This window comes from Hyperolius riggenbachi, chromosome 11 (assembly GCF_040937935.1).
Source record: "Hyperolius riggenbachi isolate aHypRig1 chromosome 11, aHypRig1.pri, whole genome shotgun sequence".
Lineage (NCBI taxonomy): Eukaryota > Metazoa > Chordata > Amphibia > Anura > Hyperoliidae > Hyperolius > Hyperolius riggenbachi.
This window is the reverse complement of record NC_090656.1, coordinates 206,410,046-206,437,054: the sequence shown is the minus strand read 5'-3', so window position 1 is coordinate 206,437,054 and position 27,009 is coordinate 206,410,046. Positions and strand designations below refer to the sequence as shown.

Here is a 27,009-nt window from a genome sequence, read left to right as displayed (position 1 = left end):
TGAGGTTTCCTGTGCATTTGTGGTTTATTTCAGAGAGTCACTAAGTCATCTGAGTGTAACTGCCTACATTTCTGCACAACAGATTGAGCAGCTGTATGTTTGAAAAATGCAGTGCACCTACAAGCATTGGTGGGAAGGTTAATAAGTGTTTTCTTTTTTAAATAATTTAAATGTTTATTGAACATTTTTTTAAAGAACATTTTTTTTAAATACAACATCAGGAACAGCAAAGACAATAGGAAAAAACATTCCACAATGGGCCATAAAGTATTCACAGCATAACAAAACCAGAACCATCAAGCCATCTGAAGCCACTTTGTAGAGCATCAACTTCTTCCTTAGGGGACCTATGTAGATTACAGAGTCAGCATTTCTGGTTCGGGCCATCTGCCAATGTCCCAAAAGCCCAGTAAAAAGGAAAAGGAAAATAAGTAAATTAAGAAAAGAAAGAAAAGAAAGAAGGAAGAGAGAGCTAGAAGAAAGAGAAATAAAAGAAAAAGAGAAAGTGCTCACATCCAAGGACAGAGAACATCATGAGAAAGAAAAGAACGTTCAAAGACACTTGAATACACAACTAGGCCAAAAGCAAGGTCATACTGCGACGTTACAGCACGACGTGCCATTTTCGCCGTATTCCTGATGCAGGTCAAGAACTACGTTAACGCTGCGGCACTGCATCAAGTTTCGGTAATCTGCGTCGGCCCGGAAGTCATGCTAGTCTTTGGCGAAGCATGGAGTTTTAAAAAAAAACACTGGTGCGCATCTGTGGAAGTGTATTTAAACAGTACACTTCCGCATACCAGAAGCAGGAAGTGATGGCAAGTGCACGTCTCACTTCCTGCTTGGCAATAGCGTGGTGTTCTCTGAAGGCCTGCTTTTGACAGAGTGATGCGGTGCGTTGGGCGCAACGCTCCGCATCACTGAGGCTGGTTTCTTTGTTCAAGGACCTCCAAATATCTACTAATTACAGGTCAAATCGTTTTTTCTTTGCACATTTCAAGGCCCTATAAGGTACTGAAGGGGAGGCTTTAGAACTGTCTAACACTGGGTCAAGTGTGAAATTCAGGTCACCTCCCACTATCACATATCTATTGTGGATCTTATCAAGCTTCTTCAGGATTCTCGATAGAGAGTGGCGACCTGGGAGGTATTGGGTAAATAAATGCTAGCTACTGTAAACATCTGTCCTTCAATAGAAAGTTTAAGGAAAGTGTATCTCCCATCAACATCCCCTTCTCTATCAACTACAACCGCTCTTAGATTTTTATATAAGGCAATCGCTGTCCCCTTGGAGTGGAGTTCCCCACTGCCGGAACCTGGCCGGCTCGCTAATAAGTGTTTTCTACGACAAAATGCATGCAGCTGTGATTTGTAAAATGCATTCAGTGTGTACTAGCCCTAAGTCCCTGAACGTGGGAATGTTCACTGTCATCTAATATGGAAAGCGAAGGCAAGCTGAATACATATGTCATTTACACAGATCATTTTACCATGCACTTCATGAGTGAAAGAGAGATGGGATCACCTTACAAAAAGATACCGGTCTTTTATAGAGGAATTAAGTGACAGGGTAGAGATGAGGCACTCCATATGGTAACTCCTCTATAAACAATGGGTGCTCAGATCAGGGTTACAGGACAAACCAGGAGTAGCAAGCAGGGCGATCAGCACACCAAATAACGAGTCTGTTATTACTGCTCAAAAGTTACCGTATTGTTTGGACCATAAGACACACTTTTTCTCTCCCAAAAGTGTGGGGGTGAAGTCAGTACATCTTATGGTCCGAAGGTGTCCTCTATAAGTGGATGCTGCTGTCCCCTGTGTCCCTTCTGTTGCCTTGTGTCTCCCCCCCCCCCCCCTACCCCTTACATCTCTTATGTTCCCAGCTGTTCTCCTTTGCCCGCCCCCAAGTCTTTTCTGTCCCTGTGTCCTCCTGTGTCTTTTCTGTCCTCAGGTCCTCCCATCAGGTGACATACTTATTAATCACAGCGAAGGTTCCTGGCCCCACTCCCCTCTTGTCATATGAGGTGCATAACGGCCAGTCCACCAGAGCACCAGGCAGGACAACCTTATGTAGTGCCACAATGACCAGCACATTCAATTCAAATTGCAAATCTTTTTGCTTTTATTGCAAAAGATCTCCAGAAAGTGTAAGAAGTAAATCCCATGACCAACCAGTACAAGCTGCTGGGAGTAGATAGGCACTGACCTAGAGCTGTTTTGGGCGACCTGACAGTCTAGAAGATAGGCAAGTTGCCCAAAACAGCTCTAGGGCTATGTCTGTCACCATGATTTAAGAGACACAGAACTTTGGACTAAGACTCTAGCCCTCATATGTCTTATATGACCAGTTACTAGCAGGTATTTGATGGACTGTGGGAACCTTTGTTTCCTATCTACTGCCAGCAGCTTGCACTGATTGGTCACATGTTTTACTTATTACACTGTGTGGAGATCTTTTGCAATAAAAGAAGACTTGCAATTTAAATTAAGTGTGCTGGTCTTTGTGGTACTACATACTCACCAATTGGCGTGAACAATGCGGCAGGAGTTGAGTCCTGCTATGAGCTGCAGAGCAGATTCTGGGATTCTGTCCATGTGCACGCCACTGCTCCAGCTTAACAGGACTTGCTTCAGCCTCAAGATGACCTGCAGCCAAACAGACGGGGGAGCTGCAACTAAACCATCCAATCACCGCCGCCTACAGTTCTAACTGAAGCCAATTGTCTTGCGAGTATAGTGATTGGTCCAATGATGGAGATCACCTCCAGGGGCGGCAGTGATTGGATGGTTTAGTTGCAGCTCCTGCCTGTTTGTCCGCACAGCATTGAGGGGTGAAGCAGTTAAGCTGGAGCAGAGGTGTGCACATGGTCGAAAATCCTGAAACCGCTCTGCTCCACAGCTCGTCACAGGACTCAACTCCTACCACATTGTTCACACTATCTGGTAAGTATGTCACCTGCTGGAAGGACATGGGGACAGAGGCAACACAGGACACAGGGCACCGAGGAGATATGGGACAGAAGAAACACAGGACAACAGAGAAGGAGAAAGGGAGCCACAGGGACAGAGGAGGACACAGAGGGCAAAGGAGGACACAGGAACAGAGGAGATACAGGGACAGAGGAGGACACAGGTGAAACAGAGAAGGACACAAGAGGTAGATGGGGGAGATAATTGGGTGGATTGAGGGGAGAAGATCCACAAGACCTCCCTGCACCATGAACGCACCAGATTTAGCTTTTTTTTTTCTTTTTTTTTTACCCTGGTTTTCTAGTTTTCAGAGGACCTCTTTATCAAGGAAAACAATGCAGGGAAATGTCCACTCTGAGAAATAACTGCGATGTGCAGTGTCAGGTGGCAGTTTTTTCATCAGTCAAAAGAAGAAAGCAAGGCAGGCACACCTCTGGTAAATTTACATTTTGTAGTTTATTAGCCTTCTCTTTAGACAATATTCCTTAATTTGTACAACAAATTCCTGGAATCTGACATCAGAAGCAATAATAAAAAAGCAGATTCCCCTGTTGCCCCTCTTAGCACTATTCCTAATAGGCTTAGACCAGTACCCTTCACAACAAAAACTAGTAATTCTCCTGAAATTCCCTCTACCCTCCAACTAACCCATCTGGTAGACTACAACCTCAAATTGAATATTTGATTAGGTCTAGGAACAACCAACACCTCTGGCAAGACCAATGGTCCTTTGACTGGGACAGACTAATCTCTGTGGAATAAAGCAACACAATCCATTATATTCCCATCATAACTCAATGTGCCCCTAAACAACTAAAGGTAGAGATTTATCCCCCCCCCCCCCCTTCTCCCTTCCAGTACCCCCTGGATATAGCAGATCTCCCTCATTAGCATACCCAGGTCTACATGATAATATTCAGGCTTGAGAGCTGGTTCCCTGCTATGAAACAATTTAATATCAAACCATGATACGGAAATATTCCCTAGGCCACGCCAGACTCCATGACTACTCCTTCATGTTTAGGTTGGTTTTACCCAACACATGTTTGTACTAGATGACATTGAATGTCCAAGTTTCTATTATGTTTCTTTATCTTTTTGACAATTATAATATTTACTTATTATAGTGTTACTCATAACCCTGTTGCAGCAATAAGTATCTCCTGATCATTATATTTCCATTACTTGTTTCTTTATAAGCTATTGGAAATACTTGCTGATTGTTATTCCTGTTGTTCATTGGCAAATACCAATAAAAACTATTCACAAAAAAAAGGCAACAAAGCATACAGCTCACATTTTTCTCAACTTTGACATAAAGTAAAAGTACATGTAGGAGCACAGCAGACTGAGCAAACAGACTGACCAAACGTAGAGCTAAGCATAGCAGTGCAGACATACAAAAACTTGCAGACCCTGAGAAGTGGTGTGGACAGATTGCAGGATGTGGCCTGGATGGCTTCCCACAGATCTTGAACAGGGGGTCCGCTGGGTCTTTACAGCTCTTTCTCCCCCATAATAAACTTTGGGCCTCTTCAGAGGACTTGCGGTGACCACTTTCCGTGCATCGTCGGCTACTAGTACAGCGTGGGACAGCGTCTTCTGCCTTTTGGCATTCAGCCGTCCTTCCGCCCACGTGAACTTCCGCCATGGCTTCCGCTCTGTGAAGCCAAGCCTCGCAGTTATGTCCTGTGACAATCTCCCTATTTTATACAGGAGTAACTGCAACTGTGTGCATCTGAATAAAAAAAGTAAATGGCAGCGTGCAAAGTGTTAATTTGGAACTATAAATATTACATTCTCACCTCCAACAACATTAAGAGTTCTCCGCACAGAGATCGGTGATGTCCTTGCTGGGTGTTTAACATATATTGATAATTCTGCTCCATTATCCAAATCATAGCTGGGAGTTATATGGAGAGAACACTGGCAGCTGAAGAAGCGAGGTTTACTTCCCTTGGAAACAAAATCCACCTCCAGTTGTAGAGACCTGTTATCCTGTGTGTTTACCAGCTTGTGCTGATCCTCCTCATTTAGAACCACACAGCCTCCATCTTTGGTCAGCCTGATTGGAGCTGCGCAGTCACCGTATTTGCAAGTGATGATCTCCTCCTCCTGCTGGCCACGCCTTCTCAGACGCACAGAGACTGTTATGTCACTAGGTCTATAGTTCATTATCTGACAAATCAGAGTTGTCCTACTCATGTGAATCAGTTCCTTATTCCCAATAATGTCAGTCAGAATGGGGGATTCTGGAAGAAATATACATAGTTGAATGTCATTGTACAGTATCGCTATAGATGCTGGTTATTTGTTCACAAAGCCACTCAATTTTAAAATCAATTACAGTTGTGGTAAGAAAATAAAGTTGAGTGCACATGCTCAGTGTCATAATCACAGGTTTCATTTTGCAAACAGACTTATGAGTGCTAGCAGCATTACTGCAGAGGTTGAAGGGGTTGGGGGTCAGCCTGTCATTGCTCAGACCATATGCCCTACGCTGCATCAAATTGGTCTGCATGGCTTTTGTCCCAGAAGGAAGCCTCTTCTAAAGATGATGCCCAAGAAAGCCTGCAAACAGTTTGCTAAATACAAGCATACTAGAACTATTTGCTATGGTCTGATGAGACCAAGATAACGTTTTTTGGTTCACATGGTGACAAGTGTGTGGAGGCAACCAGCTGAGGAGTACTAAGGGCAGTGTATCTTGCCCACAGTGAAGCATGATGGTGGGAGTGTCACGGTTTGAGGCTACATGAGTGTTGCCTACGCTGCGGAGCTACAGGCCATTGAGGGAACCATGAATGCCAACATGTACTGTGACATACTAAAGCAGGGCATGAACCCCTCCCTTTGAAAATTGGGCAGCAGGCCAGTATTCCAACATAACAACCCCAAACACATCTCCAAGATGACCTCTGCCTTGCTAAAGAAACTGAGGGCAAAGGAGTGCACTGGCCAAGCATGTCTCCAGACCTAAACACTATTGAGCTTCTGTGGGGCATCCTTAAAAGGAAGGTGGAAAGTGCAACATTTACCTGCTTCGTTGTGAAGGCGTGGAAAAGGATTCCAGTGGCAACCAATAAAGCTCTAATGAACTCCATGCCCAAGGGAGTTAAAGAGAACCCGAGGTGGGTTCTAAGAACGCTATTAGCAAACAGAGGCTGGGTCTGCATATCCTGCCCGGCCTCTGTTGCTATACAGTTCCCCCCACAGGCCCCCCTGTGCTCTGCTTGCCCCCCATAAATCACACGCCGAGCTAGCGACACACAGTGGGTCACAGCCGGCTGTTTACCTCTTGATGTGTCACTCTCGCCGCTCCCCTGCCTCCTCCATAGCGCCGGTCCCCTCCCGCGACCATTCCCTCCAATCAGCAGTGAGGGAAAGGACGCGGGCGGGGACCAGGGATATGAAGGAGGCGGGCGAGCGGCGAGAGTGACACATCAAGAGGCAAACAGCCGGCTGCAACACGCTGTGTGTTGCTAGCTTGGCGTGTGATTAAGGGGGGGAAGCAGAGCACAGGGGGGCCTGTGGGGGGAACTGTATAGCAACAGAGGTTGGGCAGGATATGCAGACCCAGCCTCTGTGTGCTAATAGCGTTCTTAGAGCCCACCTCGGGTTCTCTTTAAAGCAGTGCTGGAAAATAATGATGGGTACACAAAATATTGACACTTTGGACAGAATTTTTACATTCTTTACTTAGGGATGTATATAATTTTGTTGCCAGTGGTTTAGACATTAAGAACTTCACCCCCAAAGTGTTATTATGCTAACAGACCAGACCAATTTTCACTTGTCAGTGCTCCTCCCCTTTATTCGCCAATAACTTTATTACTACTTATCACAACAAAATGATCTCTACCTTGTTTTTCTCGCCACCAATTAGGCTTTATTTGGGTAGTACATTTTGCTAAGAATTAGTTTATCCTAAATGCATTTTAACGGGAATAATACAAAGAAAAAAATATTTTCTCATTTTTCAGCAATTATAGTTTTAAAATAAAACATGGTACCATAATTAAAACCCACATATTTTATTTGGTTATTTCTCCCGGTTATTACACTTTTTAAATGATGTCCCTATCACAATGTATGGTGACAATATATTATTTGGAAATATAGGTGTCATTTGTCTGTTTCTGTTTTTTTGTTTCCGGTCCATAATTACAAGCCCTTATGTAGTAAAATAACAGTAATATACCCTCATAAAATACATATAAAAAAGGTTGAGTCTCTTAGGCAGCTTATGTATTTATTTTAACAAGTGTTTGGGTGGGTGGAGAGGATGGCCTTTGGAAGTGGAAGGAATTTATTTTATTAATTTTTTATTATAAATGTATGGTGTGTGTGTGTGTGTGTGTGTGTGTGTGTGTGTCCATATGGCTTGCTCTAGTGATGGGCTTGTATTAATCGCATTATCATTAGAAGCCAATCACTAGAGGAAGCCGCATGGAGGAGTGGGAGGTCTGCATTCCCCGCAGGCACGGCGGATTATGTAAGACGGCTGCCGCTGCACACACGGAATGGCCAGGAGGCACAAGGGGGAGGAGGCGGAAGCAGGCGGGGGTGCAGACACACAGATAGGGAATCCCCAACATGGTGGTGGGTCATCAGTATCGGCGGGCTTTTATAAGTTGGGCATTCCATGCCTTTACCGTATAAGACACTGACTTTTTCTCCTAATTTTTGGGGAGAAACAGTGTTTCTTATACGGCGGAAAATACTGTACTAGAAGTATGGTGAACATCTTCGAGGTTGTCAAAAGATGGAGACAACTAAGAACCAAATAGTCCAGCAAGTCAATATAATGACCAAGTATCTATATAGAAGGTACATAGATACAATGGAGCTCCTCATATGGAGTCAAACCACAGACCAAACCACAGACCAAACTTTAAAAACTTTAAAATCATCTCTGCGCAGGAATTAAAAACCCAGGATCCATCCCAAATTCTTCTTGTATCAAGCCCAGGCTTGTGTGTATGGTGACCGGCCAATTTGATTGGCTCATATGCTCCATACATGCAAGCCCGTATACCTCACTATCAATCACTCACCAAACCACACACATACAGCAGCTGCCACCTTCTAACAGAGTAAAGACCCAAGATTGGTATATAGCGCTGCAGCAATTGTTGTTGGCCGGCTATGTCTTCATAGATTGTGTATACACATATCACTTTGCTTATTGCAATGAGGCATAGTTCATCTCTCAGTTAGACAGTAGATGGTGTAATGATTATGGTCTCCCCCGGGCGCTGATTCACATGCATCTCCCTCATTTGACTGGGGTATTACCGCTCTCTCACGCCTGTCTTGCAATGCTGCCATGATACTTCTATAGGAAGATTTTGCATTTTCCAGCTTGTTGAGTGGTTATGTAGAGCAGTCACCCTCATTGATGTAGACAGATGTAGATGGAGGTTTGCACCACCCTGCATTACCATCAGCTTCTATAGGGGACAAGTTCAGCCTGCGGGTTCGGCCTGCACCAGCTCAATGAGTCCATATAATTAAATACTGGTGTATAGTTGGATGTACAGCACAGCTTGAGGTTTACATAAAAAAATCCAACTTTTAAACGTAAGGAAAAGAAACCTATGCCCACTTCAGAGGAACCGAATATAGCGGACTTCCAAAAAGGGAGGGAGAAAAGGCAAATAACTGCCAACCTCTCACCAATACACAACAGAACCTTAGGAGATGGCAAAAAGCATTAAAATTATTAAAAACTGGTGGTGGATTTACGCCAGTATAAGAACAATCAATCAGTAAGGTTGAGAAGTATTTATTAAAATTAAATTAATTTATGGTATCCAATAAATACATATTTCTCAACTTCACTGGCTGATCTTTTTTTATTAGTGTTGGTGTTTGAATTCCACCGCCACAGTTCAGCACTGAACAAGCGGACAGGGTCAGGAGGAGTTCATTGCTATGTGAATGTTTTTTACGTGACTCCGATACTTTTTCCTTCCATTTTGGAAGGAGAACGTATCAGAGTCACATGAAGTGAAAGTGACTCGCACAGCAGTGAACTCCTCCTGTCCACTTGTTAGATGCGGAAAAGCAGCGGCTGGATGTATTCAGGTGTTTTAAATCGTCTATGTTGAATTCGAACAACAACACTAGTTTATATTGTGGCAAGTCCACTACTATTCCTCTATTAGGCACTTTTCACACTTGGGCACTTTTTTATGTTGCATGTATGGGTGGAATGACGCAAATACAACGGGAAATCTGGAAATTACAGTAATGTACTTTCTGTAAAGGCGGGAGAATGTCACTGGGCAAAGGACGGTGATGGCCGGTGAAGGGTGGATGGGGGTGGCGGCAGTGCTATGTATATGACGCTGTCGGCGCAATCTGCCTCAGGGTCATATGAATCTATTTTTTTGGGTGTTGTGGTGTGATGCGAGGGGGCAGAGCATCACACCCCAACGCTGTGGTCAGGTGTAAAACCAGCCTTAGCGCCCGTTTTCACTGTACGCGGTGTGAAACGGCTACATAGGCCGTATCGCGTGGCCCGTCTCCTCCAAAAATGGGGAAAAAAAGTCTCTGTGTCTTATATGCCGAATACAGGGAGTCCCTACTTACGAAATGCCCGCTGATACGACTTGCTGACCTGCCGTGATGTCAGGGACTCCCTGCATTGTCCCTTCGTGTGTCTCCTACTACCCCCCTTGTGTCTCCCACTCCCCCTTGTATAACTAGCAGAATCGCCAGCTTGGCTCACCTCATCCAGCGGCTCCAGCAGTGATCACAGTCCTCTCCTTCACTGCACCTCTAGCACCCACTTCTGCTGATTGCGTCATCAGCAGAAGCCAGAGCTAAAGGAGCAGTGCGGGAGAGGTCTGTGACCACCGCTGGATGCAGATTCTGCTGGTTATACATGAGGGAAGAAGAGACACATTGGGGGGGGGGGGGGGGGGGGGAGACACATGGGGTAGACAAAGACACACAGCAGGGGAGACGGAGACACACAGGGGAGCAAAAGACACAGGGGAGCTGGATACACACTGGGGACAGGAGGGGAAACATTGGGGACACACTGGGAAGAGAAGGGGGCACAGGAGAACAACACATGGGGACAATAATTGGGGGAGAACATCTACAAGATGTTCCTGGACCACGGACGCACCAGGTTTAGAACAAATTTTTTATCCCTGGTTCTTGCCCTCTAAACCTAGATGTGTCTTATATTCTGGAGAATCTTAAACGTCAAAAAATATGGTCGTTTTTAGAGAAGATGAAGAATTTTCTAGTGGAAGAAAGGAATACCCAGACAGCTCATGGTGACCCAGAATCACCTGGCAGTTATAAAGGGTTTAAAGAGACCAAAAAGCCCTTCATTAAAAAGCAATGCTAAATTAAATGTAACATTTCCTCCTTAAAACAGAGCAAAAGAGGTGTAGTATGTACTGGTATTAAATGGATTGATGAAAAGAGTAAGTGCAGTTATTCTCACAAAACAAGGTCACCTCTTAGGTAACCAATGTGAATGCAGGTGGGGAGATAAAGCCTTACCCCACTTAGGATTAAGAACAGAAGTCGCTGTCCTTAGATAGAGGAAAAAGGGGGTAACACCCTTCGCCCTAGGGTGGATTTGTACAATGTATAAACAAAGGCACCAGAAGAATAAAACTTGCTAAAAAGTTTAAAAGTAGAGAACAAGTGGTGGACTTACCTCCTCCAAGCAGACACAAGAAAATGCTGATGTTATATCAACAAAAATGTATAATGAACAATGCAACGCATCTTGCAGGTATGGCCCGGCTTCATCAGACAATAAGTAGGAGCATATACAATGCAGGTCTTGGTATGAACCAAGCGCCTCTGGGTATGAACCAAGTGCCTCGGTCCAAGGCAGAGGCGCTTGGTTTATACCCAGACCTGGTATGAAAACCTTTATATTTCACAAAAACTTAAGCATGATCATCGCATTGTTAAAAGATTTGTGGCTGACTCAGAGTACACACGGGTTTGTGCAGATAAAAGCAAAATGAGGTTCTGCTAAACAAATACATCAGATTTAGAGAACAGCTGTAAAATGCCATTACAAAGCAGCAAACACATATTTGAGGCTGCTGGTGCCGTCGGAGTCCCGTGAACATTCAAGTGCAGGATTCTAACAAAAGCTCACACGCAGAAAGAGCTGCAGTGGGCCCATAACTACAAGAAGACTAATTTTCAAACAGTCTTGTTTATTGATAAGTGCCATGCAACTCTTCATGGTCCCAATGAATGGATGGATGGATGGAAATGGTGGATGGTTGGTTGACAGCCACCACATCCCAACAAGCCTGCAATGTCATTAACCACCCTGGAGGTAATGACGAGCCTGGCTCGTCCAGCAGAAACATGCTGAAAGTGGTAATGACGAGCTGGGCTCGTCAATACTGCCAGGGAGATTTCCTGTTTCTCTGCACCGCCGGCTCCACTTTTCCCTCATCAGAGGGATTCCCCAGAGTGGCTGGATGCCTGTCAGCACGCTGTGGGTAGCGATCTGTGCTACCCCCAGCGTGCAGAACTAGCATCCAGCCACTCTGGGGAATCCCTGTGCAGCCGGCGGGCAGAGAAAGTGCGTGCGGGAAGGGATTCCCCCTTCTGTGCGGAGGGGGTGGCCGGGTGTCTCCCTTCTGTGCAGGGGGGGAGATCCCCCTTCTATGCGGGCTGGTGGCCGGGTGTCTCCCTTCTGTGCAGGGGGGAAGATCCCCCTCCTATGCGGGCTGGTGGCCGGGTGTCTCCCTTCTGCGCAGGGGGGGAGATCCCCCTTCTATGCGGGCTGGTGGCCGGGTGTCTCCCTTCTGTGCAGGGGGGGAGATCTCCCTCCTATGCGGGCTGGTGGCCGGGTGTCTCCCTTCTGTGCAGGGGGGGAGATCCCCCTTCTATGCGGGCTGGTGGCCAGGTGTCTCCCTTCTGTGCAGGGGGGGAGATCCCCCTTCTATGCGGGCTGGTGGCCGGGTGTCTCCCTTCTGCGCAGGGGGGGAGATCCCCCTCCTATGCGGGCTGTTCGGGGACTCCCCCTTCTGTGTGTGGGGGGGTCCCCTTCTGTGCGGGCTGGCTGGGGGTGGCTCTTCCCTCTTCCTCCCTCCGGATCCCACGTGCGTCCCCCCGTACTCCCCCCCCCCCTGATCTCCTATCCTCCCCGGTATCCAGCCCTACACTACTCACCCGAGGGCTGTCTCCTGCGCCGGCTGCAATTGGCACCCTCCTCCTCCATCGCTGAAGTCCCGGTCTGTGTAATTACAGTACGCGGCTTGGTGACGTCACCAAGCCGCGTACTGTAGTTACACAGAACCGAGACTTCAGTGATGGAGGAGGAGGGTGGCAATCGCGGCCGGCGCAGGAGACAGCCCTCGGGTGAGTAGTGTAGGGCTGGATACCGGGGAGGATAGGAGATCAGGAGGGGGGGGGGGGGGGGGTACGGGGGGACGCACGTGGGATCCGGAGGGAGGAAGAGGGAAGAGCCACCCCCAGCCAGCCCGCACAGAAGGGGACCCCCCCACACACAGAAGGGGGAGTCCCCGAACAGCCCGCATAGAAGGGGGATCTCCCCCCCTGCGCAAAAGGGAGACACCCGGCCACCAGCCCGCATAGAAGGGGGATCTCCCCCCCTGCACAGAAGGGAGACACCTGGCCACCAGCCCGCATAGAAGGGGGATCTCCCCCCCTGCACAGAAGGGAGACACCCGGCCACCAGCCCGCATAGGAGGGAGATCTCCCCCCCTGCACAGAAGGGAGACACCCGGCCACCAGCCCGCATAGAAGGGGGATCTCCCCCCCTGCGCAGAAGGGAGACACCCGGCCACCAGCCCACATAGAAGGGGGATCTCCCCCCCTGCACAGAAGGGAGACACCCGGCCACCAGCCCGCATAGGAGGGAGATCTCCCCCCCTGCACAGAAGGGAGACACCCGGCCACCAGCCCGCATAGAAGGGGGATCTCCCCCCCTGCGCAGAAGGGAGACACCCGGCCACCAGCCCACATAGAAGGGGAATCTCCCCCCCCCACCCTGCGCAGAAAGGAGACACCAGGCCAACAGCCCGCATAGAAGGGGGATCTCTCCCCCCCCCCCCCTGCGCAGAAGGGGGAATCCCCGACCAGCCACCAGCCCACAAGGAAGAGGGATCCCCCCCCTCCCCTGCACAGAAGCCGCCGCAGGAGACAACCCTCGGGTTAGTAAATCGGGGCTGGAGGAGACTGGGGGGTGGGGGATCGGGGGGGGGGGCAAGGGGGGACACCTGGCTACCTATATATCTGGCTAAATAACTGGCTACATATACATCTGGTAAAACATCTGGCTACCTATACATCTGGCTAAATAACTGGCTACCTATACATCTGGTAAAACATCTGGCTACCTATACTTCTGGCTAAATATCTGCCTACCTATACATTTGGTAAAATATCTGCCTACCTATACATCTGGCAAAACTATACACCTGGCTACACATCTGGGTCTTATATTCACCATTGGCGAGCTGATCCCTCGTTGCGTACCTCTGATAGCTTCCTCGGTGCCTTCTTCCATGTCCCTTGGCAGATTTTGCTTCATGTCCCCCGGCGATCAGCGTTGATGACACCAGGGTCACACAGTGTCATCAACATCTCACAGTAAACACTTTTTTTTAGTTTAATTCAATACAATAACCTGTATTGAATTCAATATTTAAAAAAAAAATGATTGCAAAAAAAAAAAAAAAAGGTTGACAATTATTGGAAATTAATTGAACCACTTTTTGCACGGAAATCCTGGGGAAATAGAACGCCAGGGAGGTTAAGGAGGCGGTGGAGTAATGTTTTGGGCTGTAATCATGGTAAGAGAGCTGTTCGGCCCCTTTAGGGTCCCTGAAAGTGTGAAAATGACCTCTGAAAAGTGGGTGGAGTTTCTGACTGACCACTTTCTTCCATGGTACAAAAAGAAGATCCGTATTTCCCATGATAAAATCATCTTTATGCATGACAATGTACCATCTCCTGTGGCAAGGATTACCTTTGCATCATTGGCTGCTATTGGCATAAAAGGAGAGATACTCATGGTGTGGCCCCACCCCCATCCTCCCCTGACCTCAATCCTATTGAGAACCTTTGGAGCCACCTCAAGCAAAAGATCTATGAGAGTGGGAGGCAGTTTACATCCAATCAACAGCACTAGGAGGCTATTCTGACATCCTGCAAAGAAATTCAAGCAGAGACTCTCCAAAAACTCACAAGTTCAATGGATGCAAGAATTGTAAAACTACTATCAAATAAGGGGTCCTATTTTTTATATGTAACTTGACCTGTTAAGATGTTTTTGATTGAAATAGCTTTTTATTCCAGTAAATATGATCTCCTAATGCTGCAAATTCAACAAATGACCATTTTCAGTTCTTTACGACCTGCAAAATGTTTTGAAACTCTGTTGTGCCTAATAATTTGAAACAGTGTATTTTTCGTTTTTATTTTGAAATACATCCAATTATCATAAGAACTTGGTTCAGTAACATTAAAATTATACTTTAATGGCTGATGAGTGCCAGCATACAGGCAGCCACACCCCCGCTTGGGGCCTCACACTGCGAGGGGCATTGCTATGCTGCTGGCGGTGGGTGTGCAGGTGTAGACGCCAGGCGGCGCGACAGGAGGGTGTGCGCAGCAGCGGGGGAGCAGGCAGAAAGAAGTTTCCACTTACCTGCCTGGATCCTGCCAGCTTCTATCTACTGCCAATCCCAGCATCTGTTGCTATGGTAACAGCGCCCTATGTGATTACATAACCGCATGTCACCACATGGGGAGCTCTTACCGATGTGACGCGCTCCGGGACAGGATAAGGATAGAAGCTGTGTGCAGGTTCCAGGCAGGTAAGTGTAAACTTCTCTCTGCCCGCTCCCCGGCCACTGTGCACACCCTCCTGCCTATACTGGGGGCATATACCTATCTAACCTATACTGGGAGCATATACCTATCTAACCTATACTGGGAGCATATACCTATCTAATCTATACTGAAAGCATATACCCATCAAATCTATACTGAGGGGTAGCTACCTATCTGACCTATACTGCGTGCACCTACCTATCTAATCTATACTGGGGGCATCTACCTCTCTAACCTATACTGGGGGCACCTAATTATCTAACCTATACTGCAGGCACCTACCTATCTAATCTATACTGGGGGCATCTACCTATCTAATCTATACTGGGGGCATCTACCTATCTAACCTATACTGAGGGGTACCTACCTATCTAACCTGTACTGGGGACAACTATACTAGCTAACCTATACTGGGGGCACCTACCTATCTAACCTATACTGGAGGCACCTATCTACTGGGGGCTCCTACCTATCTAACTTTCACTCACCTAAAGGATTATTAGGAACACCTGTTCAATTTCTCATTAATGCAATTATTTAATCAACCAATCACATGGTAGTTGCTTCAATGCATTTAGGGGTGTGGTCCTGGTCAAGACAATCTCCTGAACTCCAAACTGAATGTCAGAATGGAAAAGAAAGGTGATTTAAGCAATTTTGAGCGTGGCATGGTTGTTGAGGCCAGATGGGCGGTCTGAGTATTTCACAATCTGCTCAGTTACTGGGATTTTCACGCACAACCATTTCTAGGGTATACAAAGAATGGTGTGAAAAGGGAAAAACATCCAGAATGCGGCAGTCCTGTGGGAGAAAACGCCTTGTTGATGCTAGAGGTCAGAGGAGAATGGGCCGACTGATTCATTTCGATAGAAGAGCAACGTTGACTGAAATAAGCACTCATTACAACCGAGATGTGCAGCAAAGCATTTGTGAAGCCACAACACGCACAACCTTGAGGCGGATGGGCTACAACAGCAGAAGACCCCACCGGGTACCACTCATCTCCACTACAAATAGGAAAAAGAGGCTACAATTTGCACAAGCTCACCAAAATTGGACAGTTGAAGACTGGAAAATGTTGCCTGGTCTGATGAGTCTCGATAGAGTCAGAATTTGGCGTAAACAGAATGAGAACACGGATCCATCATGCCTTGTTACCACTGTGCAGGCTGGTGGTGGTGGTGTAATGGTGTGGGGGATTTTTCTTGGCACACTTTAGGCCCCTTAGTGCCAATTGGGCATTGTTTAAATGCCACGGGCTATATGAGCATTGTTTCTGACCATGTCCATCCCTTCATGACCACCATATACCCTTCCACTGATGGCTCCTTCCAGCAGGATAATGTCACAAAGCTCCAATCATTTCAAATTGGTTTCTTGAACATGACAATGAGTTCACTGTACTAAAATGGCCCCCACAGACACCAGATCTCAACCCAATAGAGCATCTTTGGGATGGAACAGGAGCTTCGTGCCCTGGATGTGCATCCCACAAAACTCCATCAACTGCAAGATGCTATCCTATCAATATGGGCCAACATTTTTAAAGAATGCTTTCAGCACCTTGTTGAATCAATGCCATATAGAATTAAGGCAGTTCTGAAGGCGAAAGGGGGTCAAACACTGTATTAGTATGGTGTTCCTAATAATCCTTTAGGTGAGTGTATATGGGGGCATCTACCTATCTAATGTATACTGGAGGCACCTACCTATCTAACCTTTACTGGGTGCACCTACCTATCTAACCTATACTGGGGCAAATATATTGGCTACCTATATTGGAGGCACCTACCTATCTAACCTATATGGGGGCACCTACCTATCTAGCCTATATGGGGGCACCTACCTATCTAACCTATACTGGGAGCAACTATATGGCCTACCTGTACTGGAGGGGACCTATAGCTGGTTACCTATACTGCGGGCACCTATACTTGTCTCCATGTTGGGGGCACATTTTATGCCCTTGCCCTGGGTGCAATTTAGCCTAGAAACTGCTAGTATTTGGCTCCACCCACATCATGTGTTGGCCACGCCCATTTTTCTTACAGCGGGCCGCTTTGTTTGGAGGTATGGCTAACCATTTCTTTCATGGATGGTGGGCCTCAACTTATGGACTGCTTGGGCCACCAAAACCTTAGCTGCACCCCTGCTGATGATTCAAATGCTGACTGCCACTTGCATCATCTTTTCAAGAAAATCAGAAGTTTTTAATTGAAATAGCTGTTGATTTCAGTAAATATGACCTCCTAATGCTGCAAATTCAAGAAATGGCCATTTTCAGTTCTTTACAACCTTTAAGGGACACACCCAAATAAAAAAAACAAAAACAAGATGTACCTGGGGCCTGGCAGGCGATCTTTCCCTTGCTGAAGCTCCAGAGTCCCAGGGTACCCTCCATTGCAGATGGCAACCTTGCTAGGCCGGCATCCACTGTGCCTGCGCAAGCGCACAGCCGCACCGCTACCTCCGACGGGAGCGTTCTGTGCAGGTGCAGTAGTTCTGCGCCTGTGCAGAATGCTTCAGGCCACGTGCTTGCAGGCGGCCCGGCTTTGCGCTCGTGCACGCGCAGAAGATGCCGACATGGTAAGGTCGGCATCTGCATTGGAGGGGATTCCGGGACACCGGAGCTGCAGTGAGGGACAGATAGGCTGTGAGCAGACAGCAGCTCCCCAGGTTGTGAATCGATTTCAGCATGAAATAGATTCAAAATCTGTGTGCAGTATATGGGCAGCCATTAGATCTCTCTCTGATCAGATTCGATTAGAGAGGGATCTATCTGTTGGTCGATCTGGTGGCAATCGACCAGTGTATGGCTGCCTTTACCAGTCATTCTGGTCCTCTGTAGGCTCCTCCTTTTGGTTTTCAATGGTTTTAAATGCCTGTCCTTGACTATAACTCATCTTATAACTTATCTTAGGTGTTCAGATCCCTTCCATTCTGGGTAGACTATACCAGCTTAATTTCTTGCCTTTAATAGATAATATCCATGGATATGACAAGACATGGTCCCGCCTTCCTCTGTCTCTTTCAGCTCGGATAAATGCCCAGAAAATGGATATTCTACCAAAAGGAACGTATATATTCCAGGCAATCTCCATTAGCATACCCGTCCACTTCTTTGCTGCCTTGCATTCTTCCACTTGCTAATTGTTATATTAATTAAGGCCTAAGAGAGCAAATGGTCTGGGTCTGCTATCATAAGGTGGCTTTGTTATTCAGAGTAGAGGAATGCAATTTCTCATGCAGTGAGATCAGGGAGACCTTTTTAACCACTCTTTCCACAAATACAGTATATCTATGTCCTCTGACTTAGTCCACCCTCCCACAGATCAGCGATCACTGCAGTAGCCAACTGCAACCATCATTCATTTCTCCCCCTCCGTGGCCTGGTCGCTACAAGAAAGAAGTTGCAAGGAGCCTGACTCACCTTGCCTGGTTCCTGGGATCATCCTGTAGCCCGAGCCTCCATTCCCCGCTCTGCCGTCAGCCCCGCGGTGCCGAATATTCGGGCCCCAGCTTGATGATGTCATCAAGCCGGGACCTGGATATTCATCATGAAGGGGCTGATTGCAGAATGGGGAACAGAGGCTTGGGCTGCAGGATGATCACAGGAACCAGGCGAGGTAAGACAGACTGCTTGCTGATGCTGATGCTTTTTTAGTAGCGATCTGGGCACGGAGGGGGCTGCCTGGGTGGTGGTGCTGGGGGGAGGGGGGGCACATCTGGCTAACCATAATGGGTGGAGAGGATATCTGTGTGGGGGGGGTGGTGAAGGGGGACTAAAATATAAACTGGGACCATCTGGGTAAGGAGAGAGAGGAATCTAATAATGGGGGCACACCTGGTTATCCTAAGAGGCATAATCTAATACTGGGGGGACATCTGGCTATCATGGGGAGGGGGACGCTAATCCTGGGGGCACATCTGGCTATAATGGGGGAATGCCATTCCCATACAATAGCTGAAATTAACAGTGATTGACAGACATCTGGCGTGCAGAAGTACAGTACATATGGTCATGAAGAGTCAGAGTTAACTAAACAATTGAGGAGAGATAGGGAGAATATCATTATCATACAGTAATAACAATAACTGTCATGTGGAAATTTAGCACTTACCTGTCTTGAACACTCTCACATAAATCATCACACAGGCCACCGCCAGTAATGTACAGATCAGAGTCCCGATTACAGCTCCAATTATTGCTCCAGTGTTATCTCGCTCTGCAATCACACAAGATATTTCACTAATGAAGTCCTTTATGGAATACAATTGTCATGTGCCATTTGCTCTAAGCAATATTTAACTGAAAATAAAGGAACTGGGGAAAAAGCTATATCACATATGTTTTTCCATTTGATTTAATAAAGCCCTCCCCCAGGAGGAGAGGACTTTGTTATTGATTCCCACGATTCACAGTCCCATGTGGAGATGATCACTACCCCGGGACGGATCAAGACCAAGTTGCGCCTGGGGCAAGGTCAGGTTTTGGCGCCTAAAGGTCAGGTTTTGGCGCCTAAACTGCCATTCATTTTGCTGCCTTTTTAAGAATTCAACAAACTGCGCCTGGGGCAAGATACCCGCTTGCCCCCCCCCCCCCCCTAGATCCGTCCCACTGCATATAGACCCCTACTTACTTACTAATAACTGAATTACAAACATCTAATTCAAATACAGCTGTGCTCATGTACAACATCTTGGGCTTGATTCACAAAGCGGTGCAAACTGTTTAGCACGGGTGTGCTAAACAGTTAGCACGTGAAGTGCTTTTTGCGGACTTTTGCGCGCGCAAAGTGCTGCGATCGCGCGAATCGCGGCACTTTGCGCGCGCAAAAGTCAGCGAAAAGCACTTCACGTGATAACTGTTTAGCACACCTGTGCTAAACAGTTTGCAACGCTTTGTGAATCAAGCCCCTTATGTAAGGACACATTCATTAAAGAGACACTGAAGCAAAAAAGAAATGATATAATGATTTGTATGTGTAGTTCAGCTAAGAAATAAAACATTAGGAGCAGAGACATAAGTCAAATATTGTTTCCAGTACAGGAAGAGTTAAGAAACGAGAGTTAAGAACGGTTGTTATCTATCCAAAAGAGCCATTGAGCTCCACAACTTTCAAAGTCGATTAGAGCTTTGTCTTCTGAAGCTTGTTATCTCAACTGTCAGTCACTGTATCTTATTTTTCCTGTAGAGGACAGGTCAATAGATCACTGGCCTGCTCTGTAAAATAATTTAGAATGCTGAGTGTAGTGTGTAAACTGCAAATATTAGAGAATGATGCAATGTTATAAAAAAACACTATACAGTAGTTGCCTTAACTGTTACTTCAGGAGGCTTTCCCAGGCATCCTGGCTAAATTGATAAGAGCAACAGTTTCCTACAACACAACATAAAACGGACTCTGGTTATGGGGAGACATCATAAATTCCGAGTTCAAAAGTGACTGGGCTGACTACATGCACCATTAGTTCTATGCTAAAGAGAGCTGTGGCATTTAAAACCATCTTCCCAGCACATGAAATAAAATAAAATGAATGGTGACAGTAAACAACACCTTACCAGCATATGAAACAAAAAATGAAAAGATAGAAATAAAAATTATAAAAATAAAAAGAATTGTGGTATTTAAAACCCATCGTACCAGCAAAAGAAGTTAGAGTCCTTGTTTAAATCATCTTCTACAGTTTTGAACCAATGTATACATTTAGTTTCTTGTGTTAGTCAGTCTCACTTTTTCCGATTTGAAGCCACTCACACCCTAGCACAACTTGTGTTATATAAACAATACATGCATTGCTTTTGTAACCAGGGCCGGTTTAAGCAACAATGGGGCCCCAGGGCAAAATAAACCTGGGGGGCCCCCCCAACATATACCCTGGAACAAAAATCAGCATTAAGAGACCTTTTTTGCAGCTGGTATAGTCAGGGTGTGAAGCCCCAATCGGTCGGAGCTCCACATTCTGGCTATTCCAGCCTGCATGGGGGACAAGGGGTTAAAAAGTTTCAGGAGGGGGGACCCCACAATTTTTTTTTTTAATTCCCACACTCTAAACATAAAAAAAAAATAATTGGGAAAATAGGAAAACATGCCAGGGATCTTCATACAGCCATATTGCGGCTGTATAGCGATCCCTGGCCAAAGCGCTGCGGCTGCGTATAGACCCCCTGGAAACCCCGTCAGGAAATTTATTGCGCTTTCGTTTGATACATGTAAAATTACACTACCGTTAGGTTTGCTACTAAAAGTGACATTTACCGCATTTAAAAGTATACTTTTTTTCCTTCGAAACTTTAAAATTGATTTTCTCAAAAACTATAAGGTCTTTTTGAAAAATTGTTTTTTCCTCTTATTCCTAATGATCTCCTTAACATACCCTGCAAATTTAGGGTTTCTAGCATTTAAGGTGGATTTGCTATTAACCATTAAAGTCGGCAGGTTTTTAAATGTGTTTTTTTTTCCTTTGAAACTTTAAAATCGATTTTCTCAAAAACTATAAGGCCGATTTTGAAAAATTTTTTTTCCTCTTGTAGCCACTGGGGCCCCTACAAGCTCTGGGGCCCTGGGGCAGCTGCCTCCTTTGCCTTAATGGTAGCGCCGGCCCTGTTTGTAACCTGGGTCACTGGCTGACTTTGTCACACTGTTAGTGAGCTAGTAACTCACATCATACAAGTAACGTATGCATTTTTGTATAAAGTAAAGTTAATGTGCATTACAAAGTTTGTGTAAATTCAGGAAAACTTTGTGCGCATCACATTACCCGTGCTGCGCCGTACATGTAAATAAACTTTTTTTTTTTTCCTCACAGCCTGCCCATCACGGAGCTCCGCTCCGGGTCTCGGCAGGGAACGATCGTGCATGCGTGCGCGCGTTCCCTGCTATTCTCCGCCCCTAGGACTCGATGCTAATCTGCGTTTGGCGGTCCTGGGGGAGCCACTCTGCAAGTAGTCGTAGAGCCGTTAAACACAAATCCACCCCCCCCCCCCACTTGGGTAAACCAATATGCTCAGAGGGAGGGAAATTCAAATGCCTATTTATTTTTTTGTTTTACCTCTTGTTGTCATATATGCTTAAAAAGTGGGGGAGCTCCCCTGTAGAACTAGTGGCAAAGCAAGTATTTAATACAGCATTAGTCAGCGCTGCATAATATGTTGGTGCTTTATAAATACAATAAATGAATAAAATAGTCTTTCATTGCGGGTAACCCTACAATGTCTGTCTGCTACTCTACCACTAAACCTCCACTCACTGCCGGGGATCCCAGCTTGTACTGGCTGGGCACAGCAATACACACTCCAAGCATACCTGACCCTACAGCCACCACGTGGCCAGGATCCAGGACTAACACCAAGGACCAGGGGCGCCACCAGCATACAAGCAAGCCAAACCCCCGCTTGGGGCCTCACACTGCAGGGGGCCTCGCTCTGCTGCTGGCGGCAGGCGTGCGGGCGGCGGGCGTGCTGGCACCAGGCGGAGCGGTGTGGAGAGAGAAGTTTCAACATACCTTCCTTGATCCTTACAGCTTCTATCTACTTCCTGTCCTGGTGTCTGTCACTATGGTAACAGCGCCCCCTGTGATGACGTACTGCATACCTATCTAACCTATACTGGGGGACATATACCTATCTAACCTATACTGGGGGACATATACCTATCTAACCTATACTAGGGGACATATACCTATCTAACCTATACTGGGGGACATATACCTATCTAACCTATACTGGGGGACATATACCTATTTAACCTATACTGGGGGACATATACCTATCTAACCTATACTGGGGGACATATACTTATCTAACTTATAGTGGGGGACATATACCTATCTAACCTATACTGGGGGACATATACCTATCTAACCTATACTGGGGGACATATACCTATCTAACCTATACTGGGGGCATATACCTATCTAACTTATACTGGGGGCATATACCAATATAATCTATACTGGGGGACATATACCTATCTAACCTATACTGGGGGACATATACCTATCTAACCTATACTGGGGGACATATACCTATTTAACCTATACTGGGGGCATATACCTATCTAACCTATACTGGGGGCATATACCAATATAATCTATACTGGGGGACATATACCTATCTAACCTATACTGGGGGACATATACCTATCTAACCTGTACTGGGGGACATATACCTATCTAACCTATACTGGGGGACATATACCTATCTAACCTATACTGGGGGACATATACCTATTTAACCTATACTGGGGGCATATACCTATCTAACCTATACTGGGGGCATATACCAATATAATCTATACTGGGGACATATACCTATCTAACCTATACTGGGGGACATATACCTATCTAACCTATACTGGGGGACATATACCTATCTAACCTATACTGGGGGACATATACCTATCTAACCTATACTGGGGGACATATACCTATCTAACCTATACTGGGGGACATATACCTATCTAACCTATACTGGGGGCATATTCCTATCTAACCTATACTGGGGGCATATACCAATATAATCTATACTGGAGGCATATACCTATCTAACCTACACTGGGGCAAATATACTGGCTACCTATATTGGAGGCACCTATAAAACCACAGGGTCAGGTGCTTTTTTCCTGACAATTCCTCAGAAAGTCAGACAACTACTATAGCTTACATGCTGTGATGCAAGGCTGAAACCAAGTGTGCTGACTTGTGCTAGCCCTAGACAGGATGTAGAGAAATGTGTATTATGAAATAACTTAGCAGCTGCCTAATTATAAAATCTGATGTACCTGTTACCGTCACAGTGAAATTCCTCACAACATCATGATCTATAGACCTGTGGGTGACAACGCAGCCATATGAATTGCCATTATACTCTTTCTTGGGCTTTAGTGTCAGCTGACTTGTGACACGGAAGGTTCCATCACTGTTAGTGATGTGTTCAGCAGTGCAGGTCCCATTGTTCAGGGTCACATATTCGGGGGAAGCTTTATTGTATCGCACCCAGCGGATGGTCACAGTTTGTGGATAGAAATTGAACACTTCACACATCACTGATTTCTCTGTCTCCAGCTCAATGGTAACATCTTCAGGTGTGATCGTAACCAAAGGTGGAACTGTGGAACACAAAAATGAGAAACATTTATGGAAATGTATCTTAACCACTTGATGACCGCAGTGTTAATCCCCCCACAAGACCAGGCACATTTTTCTGTAGTGGGCTGTGCAGGCTTTTTAGCCTCCTGCACAGCCCAGCTAAGGAGTATGGCGATCGGACTCACCTCCTATTTTTGTCCCTAAGGGGATATGCTGCCGGAGGGGTCCGATCGCCGCTGTCACTTTTTTTTTTTTCTTCAGCCTCATAGAGGCTCTCATTGCCACCGTCCCCCTCCCTCCCCTTCCCTCCTCCCCTCTGCCTGAAGAATTGAGCAGGACGGCGATCTGTCCTGCTTTCCGCCTCTCATAGGCATCAGCCTATGAGAGGACGGTGATCCCCGGCCAATCAGAAGCCAGGGATCGCCAATCTCGTACAGCGCTGCTGGAGCCCGTAGCGCTGTATGCATGTAAACAACGGGGATTTCTTTCCTCGATCGGCGGTTAGCAGGCTAATCACGGAACTCCATTCCGTAAAGTGGCAGGGAACGATCGAGCATGTGGCCCCAGGACTTGACGCCAATTGGCGTTAGGCGGTCCTGGGGCGGCCGCCGCGGTCACACCCGTTGGCGTGAGACGGTCGTAAAGTAGTTAAAGATTTATCCACAAAACATAAACTTTTAAATTATCATTGAATACTTGTGTCTTTATAAAACTAAGCTGTTTTCTCACTAAGATAACAAAGCAATGTTTTCCAACTGGGTTCCAAAGCAACCCTCTATGTGTTACATTTCATTTTTTACTCTGTCTGGGGAAGAGTTCTAACTTCCATTTGCTATTTTCAATGCCAGTTATGGACCAGCAACACACTGATAAAGACTGTGGACACAATCATCGACAGTCCCACAGGCCCATATTCAATACATTTTTCCTTTGAGTTTTCTCCTAGGAGATAATTTTTCTTCTTATCTACAAAATACTTTTTCAGCACTTAACAATTAAAAAAGTGCTAAAATGTGAGTTCAAAAGTCATATAACCCTTATTTTGAGTATTTCCTAGCTTGCTTTTGGCTTAAAAGGTATTTTAATAATAAGGCGTAAAACATCTCCTATGAGAAAACAAAGAAGTAAAGTTAATTGATAGCAATCATAAGCTAATTGCTTACAGCAAATAACTGTGATGTATTATGAGACTGTAAGCGTTGCAAAATTATATTATTATTAAACATATACAATTGTCTGACTGACAGAATCTTTTGTCTGATCACACTTATCACAATAAAAAGACCTAAGGCGCACAAACTTTCCTTATCTCTTTCTGCCTTTGAACGCAAAGCCACTGACAACTCAGTGCAAAGACTGAAAAAAAACTTTCAAACCCCCCCCCCCCCCCCCCCTCCTTCCCCAAAAAAGGACTTGCTTCATGTACAACATCCCCATGAGTGGTGATGTCTCCCCTAATCCTAATCCCTACCAGGACAAATGGGTACACTATCTTAAGAGAAACCTATCTGAGGAAGAGTGGCACAAGATTACTTTCTTGCTCATAAATCCTCATTAAATGTTAAATGGACTCCCTGATGATTCATATCCTGCCGAAACATATCGGGCGGAGCCTAATCACGCAACCAGGAAGTACCGACGGCAGCAGCGGTGGGCGTCCCACGTGAGGTGAGGCCGGTAGAAGTGCGCACGAACAGCTTAGCGGAGTGGGACTACAAGGACCAGCCTGCCAGCGGCCAACAAAGCGGGGGAGAGCCCGCATTGAAGCAAAACTCTATGCGACTATGACCTTATGGACCTTATGGAATATTTGAGTGCAATTTTATGCAAATTTTTTAAAAAATGTAAGACGTTTTTACGCTATGAGAGGCTTTTTATTGAGCTTTCAGACATATATCATTGGTCAAACAGAAGATAAGGAAGTTCATTGAGGTGAAGCAGAATATTGCCAGAGTGGTGGGGGACGACCCGGGAACAGTCCCAAGACTACATTAGACCCACCAGGGAGTCTTAGTGAATGGTGAGTGCGGCACCAAAGGATGTAGTGGAGGCTTAATATCCAAGAAGCAACCATAGTATATGGAGATAACTGTGATGTTATATAAGAAGTTTTGGACTGTGATGTTATACAAGGAGTTTTGGACTCCTTGGGCTTGATTCACAAAGCGGTGCTAACAGTTAGCACGCTGGTGAAAAGCCCTTTATCACGCCTAAACTCAGTTTAGGCGTGGTAAGTTTAGGTGTGGTAAGTTTAGGTGTGGTAAGTTTAGGCATGATAACTATAGCACCAACTGGGTTAGCACCGCAGTGCACAGCTGATCAAAAGTTTTGCGCTAGCAAAGTCTGGTGCACTTCGCATAGAGTTTAATGGCACTGCTTTGCGTGCGGGACTTTGCGCGCGATCTAAACTTATCTAAACTTATCACACCTAAACTTATCATGCCTAAACTTATCACGCCTAAACTGGCTTTTCACCAGCGTGGTGCAATGGTTATCACGCCTAAAGTCTCTAACTGGGTTAGCAACGCTTTGTGAATCAAGCCCCTTGTATAACATCACAGTCCAAAACTATAGACTAAAAACAGGGAACACCAAGAGCCCCAATAGTGTAATACGTACTGGATAAGGTAGCAATAAATTCGTATTGCTAGATACTCACAAGTCAGGTTCACCAGCAGGCAACCACTGTAAAGGCAGGTGGGGAGATTGTCCTGACCCCACTCAGGATTAAGAAGTCGCTCTCTGTAGACAGGAAAAAAGGGTAGCAACCCTCCACCAAGGGTGGACTCAAAATTGTATACAATGAACAGAGGCGCCAAAAGTATAAAATTAGATTAAATGAGCTTAAAAACCAACGAAAATGGAAAAAATGAAGGAGGAAGTGGTGGTCTTACCTCTCTCAAGCAGACACGACAACGACTGCGATTCAGACAGTCAAACACATTTATTAGACACTCCCCCAAAAAATTTTGCAACGCGTTTCGCAGGCTCAATCCCACTTCATCAGGCAATACAGGGAGGAGTATCAAGCAATCTGTACAAGGATTCAAGTTCAGAGGTGCTTAACTTGAATCCTTGTGCAGA

The 27,009-nt window shown here is 45.9% G+C and overlaps 1 protein-coding gene across 1 annotated transcript in view; it reads right to left on the bottom strand.

The window, feature by feature from the left end:
* Nucleotides 1–223: 223 nt before the first annotated feature.
* LOC137538076 (natural cytotoxicity triggering receptor 3 ligand 1-like) overlaps nucleotides 224–27,009 on the bottom strand; it is a 52,386-nt gene continuing 25,600 nt past the window's right edge. Inside the window, exons 3-6 of the mRNA XM_068260056.1 lie at nucleotides 23,619–23,945; nucleotides 18,957–19,061; nucleotides 4,779–5,225; nucleotides 224–387 (exon numbers count right to left, since the gene is read on the bottom strand). Coding sequence (XP_068116157.1) covers nucleotides 365–387; nucleotides 4,779–5,225; nucleotides 18,957–19,061; nucleotides 23,619–23,945 — 902 coding nt within the window. The 3' untranslated portion in view covers nucleotides 224–364. The remainder of the gene's footprint in view (nucleotides 388–4,778; nucleotides 5,226–18,956; nucleotides 19,062–23,618; nucleotides 23,946–27,009) is intronic.